Source organism: Agrilus planipennis, unplaced genomic scaffold, assembly GCF_000699045.2.
Source record: "Agrilus planipennis isolate EAB-ADULT unplaced genomic scaffold, Apla_2.0 scaffold19, whole genome shotgun sequence".
NCBI lineage: Eukaryota > Metazoa > Arthropoda > Insecta > Coleoptera > Buprestidae > Agrilus > Agrilus planipennis.
In genome coordinates this window covers 452572-463512 of record NW_020438954.1, presented here as the reverse complement: position 1 = coordinate 463512, position 10941 = coordinate 452572, and the positions used below count along the sequence as shown (strand labels likewise).

Here is a 10941-nt window from a genome sequence, read left to right as displayed (position 1 = left end):
GAAAACCGTTGTTACCATTAGATTCTACGTACATTTTTACATAATTATCACTTTTTAATGAATATTAAGTGCTTTACATTTCCCAGTAATTTCGTGAGCGCTATTTCATTGTAACATTATTTAATACATTTTGGCATAAATGGTACCGGAAACTACCTCAATTGACACCGCATTGGAAAACCGTTGTTACCATTAGATTCTACGTACATTTTTACATAATTATCACTTTTTAATGAATATTAAGTGCTTTACATTTCCCAGTAATTTCGTGAGCGCTATTTCATTGTAACATTATTTAATACATTTTGGCATAAATGGTACCGGAAACTACCTCAATTGACACCGCATTGGAAAACCGTTGTTACCATTAGATTCTACGTACATTTTTACATAATTATCACTTTTTAATGAATATTAAGTGCTTTACATTTCCCAATAATTTCGTGAGCGCTATTTCATTGTAACATTATTTAATACATTTTAGCATAAATGGTTCCGGAAACTACCTCAATTGACACTGCATTAGAAAACCGTTGATACCATTAGACTCTACGTACATTTTTACATCATAATCACTTTTAAATGATTATTAAATACTTTACATTTCCCAATAATTTCGGGGGCGCTTTTTTATGTTTAAATTTTTGTATAACTATAAGAATGCATACATTTTAGTGATTTTTTTCTTATAAATTGATAAAATAACAGTTAGACATTTTCATTATTGACGATGAAAAGAAAAGTTGTTGTTTCATTAAAATTGAAATGCAGATGAAAAATATCATTCTTGACGTTCCAACCAATTAAGCTATTTCAATCCACTTAGAATAAATTCACTGGTTTCCTATTGGATCTTCCAAGTGTACGAGACAGGCAGACAGGAAATAGAAACAAAAACCTGAGGTGTTCCACCCTCGACCGTTCATTTGTCATCAGTTTTTGCGCTAACAAGTTTCAGAAGCGTGTTTATTCATCATTTGAAATGGACAATACAGAGTTCACTTTTCCTATCCTAAATTACGACTTTACTTCAAAATTTCGTTGGATGAAAAATGATATTCAAAGAACCGATCATTATTATAACACGTGGTTAGATTGGTTACCCAGCAGTAGTACGCCTTTTGCGACAAAAGTGAGTGAAAAATGTAAAAACTTAAAGGAACAAAATCATTTTAACAAAATTGAATCGAAAAATGGCGCGCATAAAAGTTTTGATGATTTGTATAACATCGATCGATACCGTAATCGATATGATAAAAAATTACCATGTTGGAATACTGTTGTCTGTGAGTCATGGAAACATAAAAATTACAGAGAAACTGATGTAGTAATAACAGGTAACAGGCAGATTAGCACATAGTTTTCAATATATTGTTATTTTTTAATCATAATTTTATTTATCTTTTTATTGTTTTACAGATAATCACTCATCTTGCTGCTCCCCTAAATCCAGAAAAGAACGAACAGCGTTTACTAAAGAACAAATTTCAGAATTGGAAGCAGAATTTGAAAACTCTAATTATTTAACACGTTTGCGAAGATATGAGATTGCTACTGCCCTTAATCTTACTGAAAGACAGGTAAATAAATACACTCAATTATTTATCAATCATTTTAATTTTCAAACGGTTAGTGATAAAATATCTAACAAAAATGAAAACATGAACATATCTTTACCTATTTATTAATGTGTGGTAATCTAGAAACATAAATAATTTGTATACAAGTAATAAAAAAAGTAATTCTTGTTTAATTCATTACTGGTTCAATAATCTTTGAAAGTCGTTAACATAGTTTCCCGATAAACCAGCTTGCGGGGGTGAAAATTAATGAAACGATTGCCTAATTTATTATAGCATTATGTTAGGTATATGCCTTTGAGTATGAGTATNAAAGCATTATTTAGATAGTTGATCTCATTCCACCTACATGATAAAAATGTTACTCAATTTATATTATGTTCTTGTATGTGAAAATGTAATATTCTGCTTGTGTGGCATAAGTCTTTTCATAAGTACAAGGCCGTTTTAATGAGTTTTCGCGTTAAATAAAAGTAAGAATTCGCAAGCATAGTTGAACAAGTTTATGATCCATAATGTAAACAGTAATTGCTAATTTGACATTAAAATATACCATGAATCATAACTGTGTGGTATAATTTGATGTTATTTTTAAGTAAATCTTGTATATGGTGATTTTTTCTTTAATGCTGTGCATAATTTATTGTTGAATAATTAACAATCAAGCAACTGGTCAAGTGTGAGTCAGGGTTTCAAACTTTTGGTGATCATATTAAGTAAATTTCAGTTTCAAAATACTTTTGAAGAATACTAAGAATATAACAACTTATCCAAATAATTTTGTCGGGGATTCCCCTGCTTTCTATTGTATTGTCACATTTGTTAAAAATGATTTTTTTATAGATACATTAATTTGCATGTAGGTTATAGAACACAAGGAATTAACTAAATGAATCGAGTGATTTAGGTTTATGTTTGTTTAACTAACTGGTATTTAATTGTGATCGCATTTGTTTAATAACATTGTCTTTTGTCTTAATAAAATGCGAACCATCAATTCATCTGTTTGTTACTTACAATTAGAGTAATGAACTCTTTGTGGTGTTTAATATCTAGTTTATTAGTCACTTTCGCAATTGAATACATCTTATCAAAACTATTATTAAGAGATAAGATGTTTATATCACTGTTTTTAATTTTTCAGTACCGCCTTGAACAAATTAATGTTTAAATTTCATTTTTGAAGTAATTAGAGATAGATTAACAGAAAGTTAAGTTAACAGTAATAGAGAATGAACTTACAAGTAATGATTCTAAATATGATTGCAAATCAGACATATAAAAAAGGCAATCTGTTATATATCTAAAGTTTTACATTTCGAAAACTAACATTTTATTTATGTAAATGATCGGAATAAAAATAAATTAACATATCCCGAGTCTGTCAACGAATAAAATAATTAATTTTCATTGCACTTCTAAAATTAATTAAATAGAAAAGGAAATGCTAATAATATAAACTGTTAGAAGGTTGTCTAACATGAATTTTACATTAACATTAACACCCACCAGTTCTTTTCCGATTCATGTTTATTTACCGTTGATGAATTCAAAAAATTCTCTGCGGAAATAATAGGATTTTAATGATCGTATAAATCTTCGATGAACTGGCATGTCAGACTCAAACTGACTTGACTGTTTCAAGGATATGGAAAGGATTTTTACATTTTTTATTGCTTCGTCTTTCAATTTTGCAATTTGTCGTAGGATTGGGTTACTCAACAAAAGGGGCCTTAAAAGACCGTTTGAAAAATGCACAAACTAAAACAGTCATATCGCAATATTATTTGGATAGACAAAAACTAAAAGAAACTAACAAATATATGTATTATGGGTGAATTATTTCTATTGTAATTACACAATTCAATGAATAGTTTTATAATTATGGAAAAGTCTTTAAATGGTTTCTTACTTGATGTCTTTTAAGGTGTGAATTAAAGCGAATACAAATAGAAAAATAACTATAAAAATTGTTATGAATAAATTTGATCCTTACAATTTCAGGGACTTAACAAACAAAGCCTGGATATATCTAAAGCGAAAATAATTTTTGTAATTCATTGTTGTTTTATTGTAGAAGAATTTTGGTACGTACCAAACCGCTACTCTGATTTATTCTTAACTTAAATGTATTTGTTGACAACATTTTAATATTCCTTCAGGCGATTTTCGCCAATTGCAATAAAACTACTAAGTACTTACTCGAATAATCGAGATGATTCTTTTTGGCCACCATTGTTACCAGTTTATAGTTCACGCACTTTCACGCACGAAATTCTAAATAAGAAAAACAACTACAAGTGTCTAGAAATTTGTAGAAAGATTGGCTCGAAGTACTGATCGGTGTTTTTCCCCGAAGAACTTAGATCACTGTTCATTCACTGATATTTACCCAACGATTACCATCTCGTTTTCAACGCCTACCTATTTTCTGTGTAATTTGTACCATTTTGTAACCATGACTTTAAGGTGTATTAACCAACAACTAAAATTAAACTGGTGACGGATTATATTAATTACAAGTTAATATTGTACTTGTTTACAACTTTTTAATATCGAGAGTAACTTCATAACTGACTCAAAAAACTATTATGTGGTACCAGCGTTTGTCTCCGGCCAAGTACCTACTACTAACTTACTGATTAAGTTGCCGATGTTTTTTTTTAATTGCAAACAAACCGAGTACAAGTCTAAGTACCTTACACACATGCATAAAGTTACGTGGGCTACCTTTGCTTATCTTTATGCTCGTGTTTCACCTGACCGTGTAAAAATGAGTGAGTACCATTAGCAGAATCGGGCGGTTAAAGTACTTCGGTACCACAACGCTGTAGATTTGTTTCTACGATTGCTACGGACATGTTAGTATTACGTTGGTTATTACGTGAATTTTCTTCAGTGGCAGGGTCCTGTCGGAGGATGACATCATCCTTGTGTTGACACTGCTTTATTACACACGCATAAAATTTTGTTGGGCGTTAATTTATTGTTTATTTAAGTTGTTATATGGGGACTTTATAATGTCATTAATTGGTTGTTTGGGTCGTGAAATATGCACTGCATACACATGTACGAAAATTTGAGGTCAGTACGAAATGGGATGAAGGGTGGGAACTTCTTAGACCTACTATGCGTAATAGTATTTCAGTACTGTTGGAAGATTCCTATAAAGTACCAAATTACCTGTTTGATGAACCTAATGTGTAAGGATTTTTGATATCTTTTCGACAAATATATAACTGTATTCTAGGTATTAATCCTGACGTCTCATCGTCATCATAAGGTCGTCAGTCCTAAGACTTGTAGGACACAATATGAAGATTGGAAAAACTTTGACGGTTGTTGTAGAACAAACAAAATAGCTCAAACCCCAACGCCAAAACACGACGCTGTAGTTGTCCGAAGCACTTTTCAGTTCTCAGTTCACTTCAGTCCCTGAAGAAGGTAAAAGTGCTTCGGACAACTACAGTGTCGTGTTTTGGCGTTGGGGTTTGAGCTATTTTGTTTGTTCTATGGTTGGACACGCACTTCCACTCTTTCCTAACCTGAGCAAATCTTCGCATTTCCTTCCTAAAAGTACAACATCCCACATCCTTAACTATTTGTGAACAGTAAGGAAGATCGGGGAATGTCAAATAAATTAAAAAGAAACTTACATATTCTTTAACAAAAATTGAAGGCTATTTAATGACAATCGAGGAATCTTAAATTTAAATCAATTAATTTTGAACAAAAATCAAAGAATCTTAAACAGAAAGAAACTTGATTTGGTCATTCCTTTTACACGATGATTTGAGACACTTATTTCCGAAAGTCTTTTGAGTGTGTAATAAGTCTCGTAGTTAATTGGTGTAGGGCGAAAAGGTGCTTTTTTCTCCTTTATCGGTTAGGTCTACCCCTACTCCTCTTAACTCCTGTTTCTGCTAGCCTTTCATGTCTGAGAAGGTGTCCTACCAACCTATCTCGTCTATTTCTTATTGACTTCCATATGTAGTGACCTCTGCTCTCACATTCTTCCTAAGCCCTCCTCATTTTTAACCTTCTCTATCCACAGTATCCTCACCAAAATTTTTTACCTTCCGTATATTATTCAAATAATACTTTTTCTAGACAGTTGGATAAGTACTTTTGGTAATTATTGAAATATTACAGTCTTAACGATTCAAAATTAGAAATGAACACGTTCAAAATTTCTTGCGAAGGGCATTACAAGGTGTCCAAGATTTAATTAGATATTCTCGTTTTCAAAATGATTTTGGCCCAAATCCGAAAAGCGTACGTTCAACTTTCTGGCTAATTCTGCTATACACAATACGCATATTTATAATTATGACTAAACAATTCAAAATCAAGGGCTTACAGTTACACTATTCAATCATACACTTACAGATTGTCAATTAATGACGAGGAATTGTAAATTACATCGTCAAGTGCAGTCAACGTATGCCACAATTTAATAACATAATCTAGTGTCCTAAATGTGAAAAAAAAATCGGTTGTCTGTAAAGTCGGTTTACTGACGATAGTTGAACGTGACAACGTCATATGAAAATACTGATGGAATGGTTTCATTTTTCAAAAGAAAATTTTAATTTTGTTTGATAGATATTTTGTATGGATATAGAGGAGGTAAATGGAAATGTATTACTATATAGCAGCTGTCCACGCGTTCGCATTGCTCACTCAAGTAGGAGAGAGACAGATGTCGAACGCTGCCGAATGCGGAGGCCGATTGTGCCTCTTTGTCGCTCGTTCCGCGCTCTCGCTTGCACTTCAAGCCTTAAATGGAACGCCTCAGAGTGAGGTAACGCCGCATGAGTCATGTTTTTTCGTGCGTGCAGCCGGCTCCATCGAATTATAAGACGTTGTCACGTCAAAAAAGATACCTCCCGTATGTCGTTATTTGATTGATCCGGGCTCAAACAATAGCCGAACTTGATACGTAGGAGTCAAAGAGGTCAAATTGACCATTTTATCTTTCGAAATGAATTCCGTTACATCAGGGTCATCTAACAGACTAGCGTCTGTGAATATTCGAAACATTATTTGACCGATGCGATGACCGTTGAAATAATTAATTACTTCCGAGTCCGTCAAAGGAAGAACGGATGCAGTACCTAAGTAACTTACTGTCAGCCGATAATAAATCGTACTTTAACCTAATTAACTAACCTTTTCCTCGACTGTTTCGAGCAGGAGTTGACTGTAAAAGGTGGGCGAGGCATTTTAGCGGTCTCCATTCAGACGGAGTTTCAATGTTTTAGGTGATGTCAGAAGCAAAAGCGCTTTAATAGTAGTTATCTGCGCCCACTTAATGATTGACTTTTTCGCAATGAGAAACAAGAAATGCACTTGCAACAGAAATCATTCAATAGTCGAAGGATCTCCGATAAAAATAATACAACTTTCTGAATTGAAAAATCAATGAATCAATACCAAAGATTATCATCATAATCGTAAGGTCGTCAGTTGTAAGACTGGTTGAACACGCACCTCCACTTTTTCTTATCCTGAGCTAATCTTCACAGTTCCCTAATACTGGAACATCCCACGTCCTTAACGATTTGAGAACAGTCAGGAAAATCGAGGAATGTTAAATAAAATCAAAGAATGTTACATATTCTTAAACAAAAATTGAAGGTTATTTAATGAAAATCGAGGAATCTTAGATGTAAATCAATGAATTTTGAACAAAAATCAAAGAATCTTAAAATGAAAGAAACTTGGAAAGATTTGAGTCTTCCTTTTACACGATGGGTTAGGAGACATTTTGGGCACGTACTTCCGAAAGTCTTTTAAATGTGTAATAAGTCTCGTAGTTGATTGGTGTAGGGTAAATACGGCAGCTTTTTCTCCTTTATCGACTGCAGAAACGTCTTTAAAAGTCGTAGACTATTATTATCGCGTATTTAATGGTAATTCGTAACTCATACCACAAAAAATGTTAAAAGATAATGTAAACTCCTATTTCGTGAAATTTCAACAAGTTTGACTCATTATAATTATGACAATTTTCACGTAAACGCCTTTTATGCTAAGTCTGATGTAACACATCATGTGGTACCTTATATTCTATTTTGGTACCTGCAATCAAACTGTCATTTCTATTTTTGTAAACTATACATTTTCAAAAGAGACAATGAGTCAGTATCTTATGACCAACAACGTGATTTGGTCGCATATTGAATACAAGACCTAGCTAAATGTCAAAATCTGAATCACACCTGGCCTCAGGCCCTTGCATAAAGCAATTTAGAAAAGGTTACGAAAAGGTCCACTTGTTGTCCTTTAATACGTTTACTAATAAAGCTTGTCAACTAAACTATCCTTCTACAATAAATAAATAACAAAAGGATTTAACACGCATGTTTACCAATGAGTGCAGTTGGCGCCTACCCCTGCGTGAAAGCTTTCAAAGTGCTGTCGCTACCGTTCGACCTTTTGCAATTTTCAGTTGTCTCAGACAAATAATGAAGCTATTAAAACGTGGATACCCTATTCCGTCTAAATAGGGTCAGTTAACTAGGTCATTCGGCAACCCAATTGTAACAAAATGACGTAAAGATGATCAAATAAATGACATTTTTACCATTTTAATTAATGAAGATGATTTAGAAACCGTTTTTTAACATTAAATAAGACAAAAGAAGTTATACAATTTATAAAATGGTTCATATTATAATTTATTTAGTTGAATGAAACTTTTTGCTATAATAACATAGCTTAAGTCGTATTATTTATATAATAATAATTTTGTCATTATAGAAACCAAAATACCCGAGCAATTTCTACAACATCATGGAATGTTGTTGATTGTTTCCGGAAACTTCCCGTAAGTTCCTATTGTCGTGAGTCTTGTCCATGGGTGTGTCTTATTCGCGTATGATTTGTGGCCTCCTGGTGTCAGCTCGCAATAGTACCGTTGGTATTGATTGTCGCATGCGGCATTCGTTCATAGCAATAGCAATCGTTTTCACAAAAAACTTCCACTGCATATACTACAATTTTTATTTAATGAACACCGTGTTTTCTAAGTTTTGCACCTAAGCACTAATTAATAAATCTAACAATTGCATAATTTGCTACACTGATCGAGATTACTATTACACCGATGTAATTATTAGTTTAAGCTGACATCTGATATTGTACTTTGAGACAACCAGATGCATATCTCTATTTCTGGTTTTTAACCAGTTGGCATTCACTTATTTCAAACTATAATTATTTGTGAACTAATTATGCAGAAAATTTACATTTTGTGCATGCGGGTGACGCGATCATAGAAATGCGTAAATGCGTAATTATCAGTGTGTGTTAAACAACTAAATACCTACATTACATTACGCAATTATGAGTGTGTTTTTTTTTGTGAGTTGTTAAAAGAATTTGTTCTAGAATTGTACAATTTGACAAAAATAAAATGTGGCGGAGGCCTATGGATACTTCTGTTTAAGGGGGGTTGTCAAACATTAAATGCATCCTTAATAACTGCACCCTATTTGTCCAGTTAAGAAAACGTTTTAAAAAACGAACTAACTGATTTTTCTTATAGTCATCAATATCGCATACTCGCAATGTACTTCAGTGGTCCAAATGATTGCATTTTTCGATCTTTAATGATATGTTGCTCAGTTCAATTTATCTTTGTTCAAACCTCCTCATTTATATTCCCAACCATCTATTTTTATGTCCCGGTAACCTCGTAACAGCCTATAACAAAAGTTAGGTCATCCTATACCTTCTTTTTAGTCACTGTAGCTGAAGTCACTTCCGTTGCAGGTATATGCAACAACAATTAAATATTAGATCATTTATAAGGCAATTATTTGGTTCAGTATTCATAACCATAAACAACAAACAAATTCATTGAATATATGTCGTAATTTGTACTGTTTGGAGTACTTGGCCAATTGCCAAACGTATACTTAATAACAACCAAGGAAAAATTAATTATTATTTGCGTAAAGGAATATAAAACTAAAGCTACAGATTGTTTAGTGACCGCAGTAGCTAGCGAAGTGACAGAGGTCGTTTGTACATTGTACAAAATAAGATTGGAATACTGCAAAAAATAATATTGTAATTAATTTTCTGTCAGGGTGTTCTCAAAGGGCGGAACTCCGAGGGAGGTCTCCATTCTGCACCCTCTGCGCAATATTTTATCATTCAGACGGTCTGTCTGCTACGACCATTCCTAGTAATATGAAACCTTGTGCTTTAAATGATACACCAAGGTGAGGTGAAACTTCCTTTAGATTGTTTACATAAACCAGTTTCTTCCCTTCCGTAGAAGAATAATATTTTTAAAAGTAGGAGCAACTAACTGACACACATGAGATAATATTCGCAAAAGTAAAATGATTAACACTTAAATACCATTTATATACGTGCATATGTATGTATATAATGAGTGAAAATTAACTGATATTTATAGGACGCACAAGCCCATAACAATAAAACTGAAGCACTAAAATTTATAAAAGTGTCTATAAGGCGACAATAATTTAAAATTAAACGCTGTATTAAATTATAGAAGAAGTCCCATGGAAAATAATTGAAACACAATTATATCACAATCAACCTCACAGCTTAGTAAATACTTTCCATTTTTCAATATTTCATAAGAATTTCAGGAGCGCTTTTTTATGTTTAAATTGTTTTATATAATTCAGTAAAGAAATGCTGGAAAAGTATGTATTTAACATCATACATGAAAACCGTTGGTACCATAAAATTCTACGTACTTTTTTACACGCTTCTTCACTTCTGAAAGCTTATTAAATACCTTCAATTTCCCAGTAATTTCGTGAGCGCTATTTCATTGTAACATTATTTAATACATTTTGGCATAAATGGTACCGGAAACTACCTCAATTGACACCGCATTGGAAAACCGTTGTTACCATTAGATTCTACGTACATTTTTACATAATTATCACTTTTTAATGAATATTAAGTGCTTTACATTTCCCAATAATTTCGTGAGCGCTATTTCATTGTAACATTATTTAATACATTTTAGCATAAATGGTACCGGAAACTACCTCAATTGACACCGCATTGGAAAACCGTTGTTACCATTAGATTCTACGTACATTTTTACATAATTATCACTTTTTAATGAATATTAAGTGCTTTACATTTCCCAATAATTTCGTGAGCGCTATTTCATTGTAACATTATTTAATACATTTTAGCATAAATGGTACCGGAAACTACCTCAATTGACACCGCATTGGAAAACCGTTGTTACCATTAGATTCTACGTACATTTTTACATAATTATCACTTTTTAATGAATATTAAGTGCTTTACATTTCCCAATAATTTCGTGAGCGCTATTTCATTGTAACATTATTTA

At 32.5% G+C, this 10941-nt stretch overlaps 1 protein-coding gene across 1 annotated transcript in view; it reads left to right on the top strand.

Moving 5' to 3' along the window:
• Positions 1-705: 705 nt before the first annotated feature.
• The window catches only part of LOC112904583 (homeobox protein Hox-D9-like), a 12768-nt gene continuing 2532 nt past the window's right edge, over positions 706-10941 (top strand). Inside the window, exons 1-2 of the mRNA XM_025974905.1 lie at positions 706-1337; positions 1420-1580. Coding sequence (XP_025830690.1) covers positions 983-1337; positions 1420-1580 — 516 coding nt within the window. The 5' untranslated portion in view covers positions 706-982. The remainder of the gene's footprint in view (positions 1338-1419; positions 1581-10941) is intronic.